Genomic DNA, 9704 nt, shown 5'->3' with positions numbered 1-9704 from the left:
AATGTCACAAAGCAGTGAGCAGACTTTTGAGTTCCCCAAGAAGGCCTTCTCTAACATCAGTCTTTCCGTCTTGTAATTATGAAACCAAAGCTCGTAAACCAAAAGAGAATGGAAACTGCTGAATCATATTTCCGAGTAAAGTAAATGTTCTGCGAGCGTAAAGCCCACCATGCATCTTCCTGTCCAAAGCATTACAATTTTGCAACATAAGAAAAAGATTGATGAAATGCAGAAAACTGCGCCTGAATTGTCTGTGCTATTCATTTTACTGGTAAAAACACGGGAGTAACATTATAGTGAAGCCTTATTTACCTAGGGATCCATTAGCCTCGCCATCCCCTGGACCATGGAGGGAACAAAAGTACCAGGAAAGCAACTTCTTCTTTGGAGAAAAGAGTTTATTGCAATCTGCGCAGAGTGACAACCAGCAGGATCCCTCCTGAAAGACTGGTTGTAAAGCAAAACACTTCAGCAGACGTTCTTATACTTTTCTGAACACTCTTCCCCCTCCCATACCCTTTCCAGATTTGCCCAATCAGCTGGCAAATGTTCAACTTATTCCCTTATATGGCACATCTATATTGCTTGCTAAACACATTTTTAATGCTTGCTAAACATTCCTCATACGTGCCTTTCTGCTAGCTAAGCACTCCCCCCCTCCCCTTCTGCTTACACGTGTCTTTTCTTATTTTTGCATTAGTAAGCACAAGGCAGGAAGAAGGGGCCTGGTTAAATCTGCAAACAGCAGCTAAAATATTTCTGCAAGCTAAGAAATGGACTTTTGACCTGCCAGACAAATTTAGCTGGCGATGTGCTAACTGTCTGGCCAAATTTGCAGACGTAAGAATAGCACAGGATTAGCACAGGATTTTTACTGCAGATAATATTTGAGAGCAACCTTTCTTAGGTACAAAGTACAGAGCTTAGGTGCAGATTTCTTAGGTACGAGGTACAGAGAATATTGAGAGAAACCTTTTTCATCCCCTGCATATATATATTGCATTTCTAAAACATTTCTAAAGCATTTCTAAAACCGATAGCTCAAACAGGAAACAGCTCCCAGTCTGCAGAGCTGAAAACAGGAAGCAGCTTCAGAGCTGACACATTTGCGGTTTCTGCTAGCTGCCTGACCACAACTGCAGCCCGTTTGCTTCTTTTATAATATTCTGTTAACCTTTCCTTCTCCCTTCACTCCCTCCTCTTCTTTTGAACAATCTATTATTTAGATTCGTTCTGGGGTATGGGTCTATATTCTCACATAAAAGCAATCACACGAGGTCCCATCATGCGAGACATCATCTTTTCCATCATATTCTGCAAGCATTGCATCAAGCAGGGAATACAAAAGCAGAGAAGCAAAAGGATTATAAGTGGCCCTGCTATAAATACCATAATATTCCTGATCCAACCACCATCGGGCAGCCAAGAATATAACCAATTCCATGGATCACCTTCTGTAATTTTTAGCGGGTTTTCAGCTATCATTGTTTCCATGTGGTCAATTGTGGCCGAAATGCTGACATTATTATCTGGGATAAACATACAGCAATGAGAATGAACTAACACACAAACTCCTCTCTATGTTGAAGATGTTACCAATGGGAATTCCATGTAGCATCAAACCTGGCCGTTTAGCATAAGGTGGTATGTGCATACACAGCCAACAATTGGAAAGATTTAACATTGTGGTGAACTTGAACATATCCTTGATATAAATATTGTCTTTCCACATCTTATGATAATTTTCTCCTCGTGATATTTTACTCAATAATCTAGTTCCCATCTGACCATGTTTACCAGGTGCAGCACCTTCCTTGTCTCCTGCAACTATGAGAACAAGGAATACTAGGAGGATCATCAAGGGGATAGAAGGATCGGGCCGTCGTCTCCCGCAGAGCCTATGACGCTCATGCCAGCAGAAAAAGAGACACATCCATGTGGCAAGGGCAGTTGAAATAACTCCCATCCACCATCCCCAATCACTCCATGGTTCCTCCCAGCAATATTCAGGGGGTGTGCTCATTGTTGAAGAGCCCACTGATATTTGTGCTCGATTACCTGTTGAGCCTCAAGGATGAGAGCCGACCGGTGAGCTGATGCTCCCACTATGTGGGTCAACTTTCCTACTAACCCTGTTGGGTGGATTGAACTCTCGTGCTGCCTCCCTACTGACCAGAGCATATGGAAGCTGAAATCCTGGGGTGGCAACTTTTACTGGCACTTGTTCAGCAATTTCAATGCACACCTAATTAAGGCTCCCACCCCTGCAACACTTGCATTAAGATAGGTTCCGTCCCATCTAACGCCTGGATTAAGATTAGAACCTGGTCCATCAGATGAGGTTGGTACAATGCTCTACCCCCCGAATGACAGTTGGTTACTCCCCCCCAACAGCAAGAGCAGTCCAGAACTTGATAGAATTCGACCGTCTCTGCAACTTCCCGTAGGAGCACTGCCCACGCGTGCTGGACAGTGGTGTGGGAGAAGAGCCACAACGGGGAAGTGGGATGTTTCAATATGGTAACCTCATCAAACCCCTGTTTCCAATAGCCAATGAGCACGCCATCTCTTACCACTGGCAAGACGAACCATTCGTAGCAGAGGCCAGCAGGCCAGTAAGGGCGGTATGGCTCAGTGGGGTCAGGGCTGTGGGGCATAGAGCAGATAACACACACACACAAAAAAGGAAAAGTCCTTATGAAAGTATTAAATGTCCTGGTGGACTTCCTGGATCAGTCCCAGCACGGGTTTTCACGTTGGGGACGCTGCCCGCGGGCGCCCCTCCCATCCAATTCTTCAGCTGTGCGTAGAGATATCAGCTTCCGGTGTGATATCAGCAGAGCGGTCGTCAGCGGAGGGTCTGGAGATGGTCAGCCGAAGGGTTTAATCGGGATTTAGTTGCACAGTCCAATCTGTAGTGGTCACTCTGGTGTGGTGGACCCAAGGGGTGATGCCGGCGACTTTCACGGCTGTGGGTGTGGAGAGCAGGACGGTATAAGGTCCCTTCCAGCACGATTGTAGCTGCGTCCGTGCCCAATCTTTTACCCACACTTCATCACCTGGCTCGAACTGATTCAGCCAACACACAGGGGTTGCGAGCCTGGGTCCACCTGTGGAAACAGGAGAGAACTTGGGAGAGTGACTGCACATAGTTATTCAATTGCATATCTTGGCTGGCATATGGAGTTAACATCTTAACATATGGGACTGGTCTCCCAAACAAAACCTCAAAGGGTGACAAGTGGGTCCGCTTTGAAGGGAGACTGCGGACCCTGAGCAATGCTAAGGGCAACATGGCCACCCAAGCAAAAAGCAGTACAATAATAGAGAAATCAGTTGCCTGTAAAATCAAATACTGTATGGGTTTGGGGACAACTGCTACCTTACCAACAGTCCTCATTGTGGGCCCTGGTTTGATTTCCAGGAAATTCTGAAATGAATGTGATTTAATTGGTGCACACAAGTCTGGAAGTCCCTCTCACACAGTTTGTTTTATTTAGGAACTGAAATTCCACTTTTCAAAACACAGTTTTCTCAAGGTAGCTTATAATTAACATCATATGATATGAATTTAAGCACACTTCAGCAAAATTGTTCCAAGGGGAGAAATTTCCGCTTCACAACAGCACATCCAAAATGGCTGCTCGCCGAATACTTTAGTCGATGGTACTTGCTTGTGTATTCTTCTCGGTTGAGGCAAATTTCATAAACTCCTTTAAGACGAAATAGTAGCAGAAACCATCCAGGAAGCAGTTGAGATTAGCCCAGCACAGGCTGATCTGAACAAATGAGCGAATCATCTGCTGGCAATCATCCAGTATTTGGTTCTTCACAAGATAATATAACACCAGGGCCACATGCAAAGGGGTGAAGCAGACGAGAAACGTAGTCAGGTTTGCTGTGATAATATTGATGGATTTGCTCCTGTTTGTGACGGGCTCACCAGGCATTTGGTTCCTTCGCAGGCATACAATGATCCGGACTGTGCAGAAGATCATAGCTGTCATGCAAACAAGAAAAGCTGTTTCCAGGGTGATAAACAAGATGGTGTTTTTCCAAATACTTCCGGAAAAGCCATAGAAGCAGGGGCCTCCATGTTGGTGAAGTTGATACGTATATGCAGTTCCTGCCCACACCCCAGCTGAGATGACAAGACAAGTTGTGGCTGCTTTCTTGGGAGATCTTAGGGTCATGGCGGCAAATGGGTGCAATATAGCAATGTATCTATCCACACATATGCACGTGGAGGTTAAGATGCTTCCGTACATGTTCACAAAATACAAGCTTTCCAGGAAGGAGCAAAAGGCACCCCCGAGATCCCACTCGCTTTTGTGATAGGAAATTATCTTAAAGGGAAGAGCAAAGAGCATCAAGGTATCAAAAACCATCAGTGATGCCATGTAGATAATGGGTTCTGTCCATTGCCTGATCTTGCGGCAGGCAAACCACATCGCCATTCCGTTGAACAGCAATCCCAGGATGAATGTGGGAATGTATATAGCAAGTTGGAAGCGTTCCACATAAGGTGGAATGGGGAGGCTTGTGTTCCCTTGACTAGAATAGTTGGCTTGAAGGCTGCTTGTCTCCATCAGTTCAGTTTCCTTCAAAAAAGAGACAATGAGGCTATTGAGGTGCCGGCTACTGGATGATAGTTTAAAGAATGAGTCAATTGGTCGGTGCCCCCCACCCACCCCCATTCAAAACCCATCTGAACCATGAGCTCATTCCATCAGGGAATCCATTTTCTTTCAATCTCCCATGTGTAATATGGAGGTAACAATAAGGTAAAGGTAAAGGGACCCCTGACCATTAGGTCCAGTCGTGACCGACTCTGGGGTTGCGGCGCTCATCTCACTTTATTGGCCAAGGGAGCCGGCGTACAGCTTCCGGGTCATGTGGCCAGCATGACTAAGCCACTTGTGGCAAAACGCCGTTTACCTTCCCACTGGAGTGGTACCTATTTACTTGCACTTGAGGTGCTTTCGAACTGCTAGGTTGGCAGGAGCAGGGACCGAGGAATGGGGGCTCACCACGTTGCGAGGATTTGAACTGCCAACCTTCTGATCGGCAAGTCCTAGGCTCTGTGGTTTAACCCACAGTGCCACCCGCGTCCCCGGAGGTAACAATACTCACCTACAATATTAGAGTTGTTGTAAGGATTGAACATTTAGGAGTAGTGGAGGAGGCCAACCTGGTTTCTCTGAGCCATTAGCAGGGTCAAATCCCACCTTTGCCACTTCCACTCATGTAGGCTGGGCGTGGCCCTGCAATAGGACATCAAGGGGTTTGATAGCACTGCAGTAAAGCTTTGTGTCTTAGCATTCATATTGGTCCTTCTGCAAAATAAACTAAATCATATCATAGTTAAGGACTTCTTTAATCAACCTGGATCAATTAGAATATGTTCTTCATTCTCCCATTGAAATGCTGCTGCGACGCGGATGTGAACGTAAATTTTATGCCACAGCACTCAGTGAAGCAGGCGGAAGGTACCAAAGGGGTTACCCATTCAAACTCCAAATAAATTATGAAGGAGTAGCTAAAGCTGCCTCCTCCATACAACTGGAAGCTAAAATAAAATAATAATAATTAACTCAACTGGAACTGCAACCAAATGAAGACAAACATCTGAGAGAACTAGGCAGTGAAGAGGAAGACACAGAACTCGAAGAAGGCGACTGGCAGCAAATGAATAGAAAGGGAAGAAAAACAAGACGGAAAAAGACGAAAAGGAAGACGCAACAACAGCAAAAGCAACACAGAGATGGTTTCCTCTCTGCCTGACGTCTCATTGAAACTACCAGCTGTAAGTTTGAGATCCATAACCAAAACAGGAAAGAACTGGGCTATTCTTCTCTTATTTTTTGTTTGCAATATAACCATGTAAAACATTTTCTGTTTCTGTGGGAGAGGGGTTAGTGCTTATGTTCCCCGACGTCATCTTAGCTCATGAGCATCTGATTCATGAAAAAAGAGGCAAACTATTCCACTCTCAGCTATAGGTGCAGGGAAGGTTGTGGCATTTTTGTCAGTATTCTCAGCATTTGCCATTTCACATTTTAAGCTCATCATTGTACGAAGGTGCTCTGCGTGTGTTATGTTCCCTTGGAACCTGGTTGCTAGAATTTTATTCTATTTTTGTTATGGATTAGGAGCTGAAATGTGACCTTGAAGTGTGCTGTGGAATACGGTGCTTGGTGATTTATTTATTTTTTTTTTAATTTGCTGCTGAACAAGGATGTGACCTTGAGCTGTGTTTCAAAACCACTTTAGCTTTAGCTAAGTATTGTTTTCTTCAAAAGAAGCCATGGCAGACTCTTTAACTAGTGCCTCGTTGCGAGACTCACTGAGAATCCCCTGTAAGCTGCCTTGACTTCCATGATGGAGAAAGGCCATTAATAGTCCAATAATATTCCATTAATATTTGACTTCCTTCACCAAACTGGTGCCCCACCAGGTGTTTTGAATTCCAACTCTGGTCAGCCTGAGCCAATGATTCTGCTGGCAAAGGCTGACTTACATAATAAGTACCTATAAAACCCTATACAGTTCAATGCAAAACTACTTGAAGGACTGTCTCCTCATATGTAAATCTGCTCATCCTTTAAGATTTGGTATTGCAATCTTTCTTGTGTGTCTATCGCCTTCTGAGGCAAGATTTGTGACAGATATAACAGGGTTTTTGTTGTTGTTGTGCCCCCCACAAATCTATAGAAAACTCTTGCCTCCAAAGGTGTTCTTCTGGCAGCTGAAATTATTCAGTTGATTCTGTTGCTGTTTGCTTATTTAATTAAATAATTAAATAAATTTATTTCCTGCTGTTGCTCCCTAAGGGTGCCAGTGTATTAATTATTGGCGTTGCTCTTCACGTTTTTTTGCTTTCTGCTGTTGTTCTTGGTTTGAAAATCTGTTGCTTTTACATTTGCTGCTCGGAGGCAGGGGAAAGTGGAATGTGCGTTAAATTACATAAAATAATTATTCCTATCCAATTCTTATAAAGTTGGTCTATTTTGGACTTGCTACCACAAAACACGGTGCCAGCAACTAACTTAGATGGATTTAAATAGGCATGAGACAAATTTATGGAGGACAGGGCAGGCACTGATTACTAGTAGTGATGAATCAGAGTTCATATGGGTCTGATTGCCAACTATTTGGGAACAGGCTGCTGAATCTGATGGACCCTTAGTCTAATCCAGCAGGGCTCTCTTCATGTTCTTATACAGGTTGTTTGAATAGACTTTTATGTTTTTATACTTTCTACAACATGCTTAATATTAAGCGCAAAAGTAAAGTGTCATTTGCATCTCTCTGTCTCAAGAGACAACTGAGTGCACCTCCAGGGGTGAAATCAAACTGCTGCATTAGCAACATCAAAGTGACCTCCTTGGAACACAAGCCTGGGCAGGGTGTATGGAGGACCTGGGCTGCCCGGATGACAAGACCTCCATCTCAGCCTTGCTGATGTGGTCCAAAGGGAAGCAGAGCCATATGTTTGGCACCAGCTTGGCTGCAGGAGTTGCTGGAAGGAGGCATACAAGGCGCCATTCAACAGTCTTATGTAATAAAAGTAAATAAAATTATGGTATTAAGTGAACACGCTATGTAGTCCTAAAAGCTATACAACAGAAAAGGTATAAATTGAATGTATTCTTTGCTGCCGAGATGAGATTACATAACAACCAGCTAACATGGCTCACTTGGTCGAGCATGAGACTCTTAATCTCAGGGTTGTGTGTTTCATTCCTATGTTGGGCAAAAGATTCCTGCATTGCAGGGGGTTGGACTAGATTATTCTTGTGGTTCCTTCCAATTCTACAGTTCTGCGATTCCATAATGCACCCCAAAACAAGTCAGGGAAACATTTTTCAGTCAAGACATAAAAGTGCAAAACACTGCTCTTTCTGGTAATGGGCGGGTGTCATTTCCTTGAAGAAGATTTATGCAGGAGTAACTAGGCAGAGAAAAGGGATGCAGGTGGCACTGTGGGTTAAACCACAGAACCTAGGGCTTGCTGATCAGAAGGTCAGCGGTTTGAATCCCTGTGACGGGGTGAGCTCCCGTTGCTCGGTCCCTGCTCCTGCCAACCTAGCAGTTCGAAAGCACGCAGTGCAAGTAGATAAATAGGTACCGCTCCAGCGGGAAGGTAAACAGCATTTCCGTGCGCTGCTCTGGTTCACCAGAAGCGGCTTAGTCATGCTGGCCACATGACCCGGAAGCTGTACGCCAGCTCCCTTGGCCAATAAAGCGAGATGAGCGCTGCAACCCTAGAGTCGTCCACGACTGGACCTAACGGTCAGGGGTCCCTTTACCTTTTTAACTAGGCAGAGGTGACCACCAGTAACCATGGTCTAAATGCCAATGCCTACTACAACTGAGATCATCTTTGTTAGTTCCACCAGCTCAAGTCAGTCAGGATGGTGGAATGGGATGGCTAGGTTCAGGCTGCCCACACACCATACATTTAAAACACATGACTTCCCACAAAGAATCCTGAGAACAGTATTTAACCCTCAGAGCTACAGCTCCCATCATCCTTAAACAAACTACAGTTCCCCAGATTCTTTGAGGGAAGCTATGTGCTTTAAATGGTGTGTACACTGCCTCACTCCCCACCTTACAAACAGATGGGCATCACTCTCAAAGCTGATAGTGTCAGCCATCTGATTACCGCTGTACATGCAGATTCCGATACAGTACACATACAAAGCACATTTTGTACTCAGGCAGAGGAAGAAATGCACCTTCAAGTATGCTATGCTATGCTATGCTATGCACACAAACACATAGAGGAGTTGCACAAGTATGATAGTTAAAGGACCCCTGGTCGGCTAAGTCCAGTCGAAGGTGACTATGGGGTGCAGCGCTCATCTTGCTTCAGGCTGAGGGAGCCAGCGTTTGTCCACAGACAGCTTTCCGGGTCATGTGGCCAGCATGACTGAACCGCTTCTGGAGCAACGGGACACTGTGACGAGTGCCAGAGTGCACGGAAACGCCGTTTAACTTGCCGCCACAGCGGTACCTATTTCTTTGCTTGCACTGGCATGCTTTCGAACTGCTAGGTTGGCAGAAGCAAGGACAGAGCAACGGGAGCTCAGCCAGTCGTACAGATTTGAACCACCGACCTTCCAATCGGCAAGCCCAAGAGGCTCAGTGGTTTAGAACACAGCACCACCCATGTCCCTTAGCTGCACAAGTATTTTCCAGGGTCTGCCATATCCAGTATTGAGGACTACATGAGATGGCTTGCTGGATCTAGACAGATTATTAGCCAAACTGGAGCTAAAGCATTGCAAATTTAAAATCCTAGATGTGATCAATGGTATCAGTACTTAAAGCTCATAAAACTTACCCTCAAACTCACTCTCCATAAAACCAGCCATAATATTGGATGTTATTCAGTGAATCAACAGTAAGTCCTTCTTTACAAAGCCTTTCCTGGAGCAGAATAAACACCAGATCCCAAATGCAAATACTAGCTTCCTCTTATCGATGTTCTTAAAACAAACATGTACCTGCACACTACTTAATTAGCTGGTGCCATCATTTGCGAAAAGCTGCAGCTCTATTCTGTGAACTCCAGCTAACGTTCTCAACTCTCATTATTTGAACTCCTCAGCCTTCTGACGTAGTTTTTAAAGGTATTTGCATACAACGCTCCACTTTTTACTATGTGGTAAACCGGTAGCAGAGGAAATGGTATT

The 9704-nt window shown here is 44.7% G+C and overlaps 1 protein-coding gene across 6 annotated transcripts; it reads right to left on the bottom strand.

Annotated features, from left to right (window-relative positions):
- Positions 1 to 3335: 3335 nt before the first annotated feature.
- Positions 3336 to 9704, bottom strand: LOC309341789 (G-protein coupled receptor 55-like; the record flags this gene model as incomplete). Of its 6 annotated transcripts, none has more annotated exons than XM_081861631.1 (3): positions 3336 to 4601; positions 5192 to 5264; positions 9353 to 9704. In XM_081861631.1, the coding sequence occupies 2 exons, from the start codon at positions 5207 to 5209 to the stop codon at positions 3657 to 3659; spliced, it is 963 nt and encodes a 320-aa protein (XP_081717757.1). In that variant the 3' UTR covers positions 3336 to 3656. The 6 variants fall into 6 exon arrangements, with proteins under 6 accessions (XP_081717757.1, XP_081717756.1, XP_081717758.1 ...); XM_081861630.1 differs by lacking the exon at positions 9353 to 9704 and adding an exon at positions 7701 to 7840; XM_081861632.1 differs by lacking the exon at positions 5192 to 5264.

This window comes from Podarcis erhardii (genome assembly GCF_964252035.2).
Source record: "Podarcis erhardii genome assembly, chromosome: 5".
NCBI lineage: Eukaryota > Metazoa > Chordata > Lepidosauria > Squamata > Lacertidae > Podarcis > Podarcis erhardii.
Note: the sequence above shows the minus strand (reverse complement) of the source record. Positions and strands in the feature narration are given on the sequence as shown.